This window comes from Perkinsus marinus, assembly GCF_000006405.1.
Source record: "Perkinsus marinus ATCC 50983 genomic scaffold scf_1104296946958, whole genome shotgun sequence".
In the NCBI taxonomy this organism is placed as follows: Eukaryota; Perkinsozoa; order Perkinsida; family Perkinsidae; genus Perkinsus; species Perkinsus marinus.
In genome coordinates, this window is record NW_003210783.1 from 1 (window position 1) to 1,104 (window position 1,104).

Below are 1,104 nucleotides of genomic sequence, written 5' to 3' on the forward strand. Positions count from 1 at the left end.
CAAAACCTTGACGATGTCTCGCATGTTTTCATAATCTTTCGTGGCGAATCCGTAGTTGCATACTGTTTTCCATATTTGGCCTTGAAGTTTGTCAGCTTTGACTTTGGCTTGGAACTGGTCGAAGCTGGCCTCGTTCTTAAGCACCATCTCTAACATTACCACTGTTGAGTTCCAGTGGGTAGGCGTATCTATTGTGTAGTTTAGGTTAGCTTTCTCTTCATCAGGGATGTTGCTGCGGACATCCTCCATGATGCGAGCTGCCTTCCCGGAGAACTTCAACATCTTTAGCATCTCCCGGCATTTTGTGATGACGTTATGGACGACGGTCTGGTTGCGGACTGGTTTGGTGTCCTCGAGCCCACTTAGCCACGCGGCATCGTCTTCTGGTTCCCACTCGTCATCATCCTCACTGTCGTCATCTTGATCGCTATATATAGCGTTAGCGAGTACTTCGACATCATCACCACCATTACCATCATTGTTACCATTACTACCATTGCCACCACTACCACCACTACCACCACTAATACCACTAACACCAACATCACCAACATCACCACCGTCATCCTCCTCCTGGTAGTTGGAGGCTTTGCCTCGATTGTTCATATTGAGGAAGAGTTTGAGGGCATTCGATACTGCCAGATGGAGACGATGTCCCGCACACGGCAGTCAGCACACCATGTGCTTCAATCTAAAGCGCTTGTCCAAGTCAGGCTCCTTGTCGTTTTTGCCGGCCTTGTCTTTGTCCTATGCTTTACGGCTCTCCATCAAGAGCTTGGTCGAGGCCCTACGTATGTCTCCCCCGGAGTCGGTGACGACGAAGGCCACCTGAAGCCAGTGAAGCTGAATGGATATTCTTCTATGGAGTACAAAACCTTGTCCAATAGATTCATTTTCTCCAAGGTGTTGTAGATTATGCTCGCTAGGTTCGGCGCTGTGTGGTCTTCCGGAATCTCTTCAAGTCCGATTATCGTAGACTTCATCTCTGTTGGTAGCCCTTTGTCGCCCTCCACAATGTAATGGTGAGCCACCATCCTAACATGCTCTGGGTAGACGTCTAGACCAGCTTCAGTTGTTATGGCGATGATGTCCGGTTTCTGGAGG

At 49.0% G+C, this 1,104-nt stretch overlaps 1 protein-coding gene across 1 annotated transcript; it reads right to left on the bottom strand.

The window, feature by feature from the left end:
* Positions 1-6: 6 nt before the first annotated feature.
* Pmar_PMAR014941 (hypothetical protein) lies at positions 7-606 on the bottom strand (the record flags this gene model as incomplete). The annotated part of the gene is made up of 1 exon (XM_002779494.1): positions 7-606. A coding segment is annotated over one exon (600 nt), but the record flags the coding sequence as incomplete, so codon positions are not given.
* Positions 607-1,104: the final 498 nt, after the last annotated feature.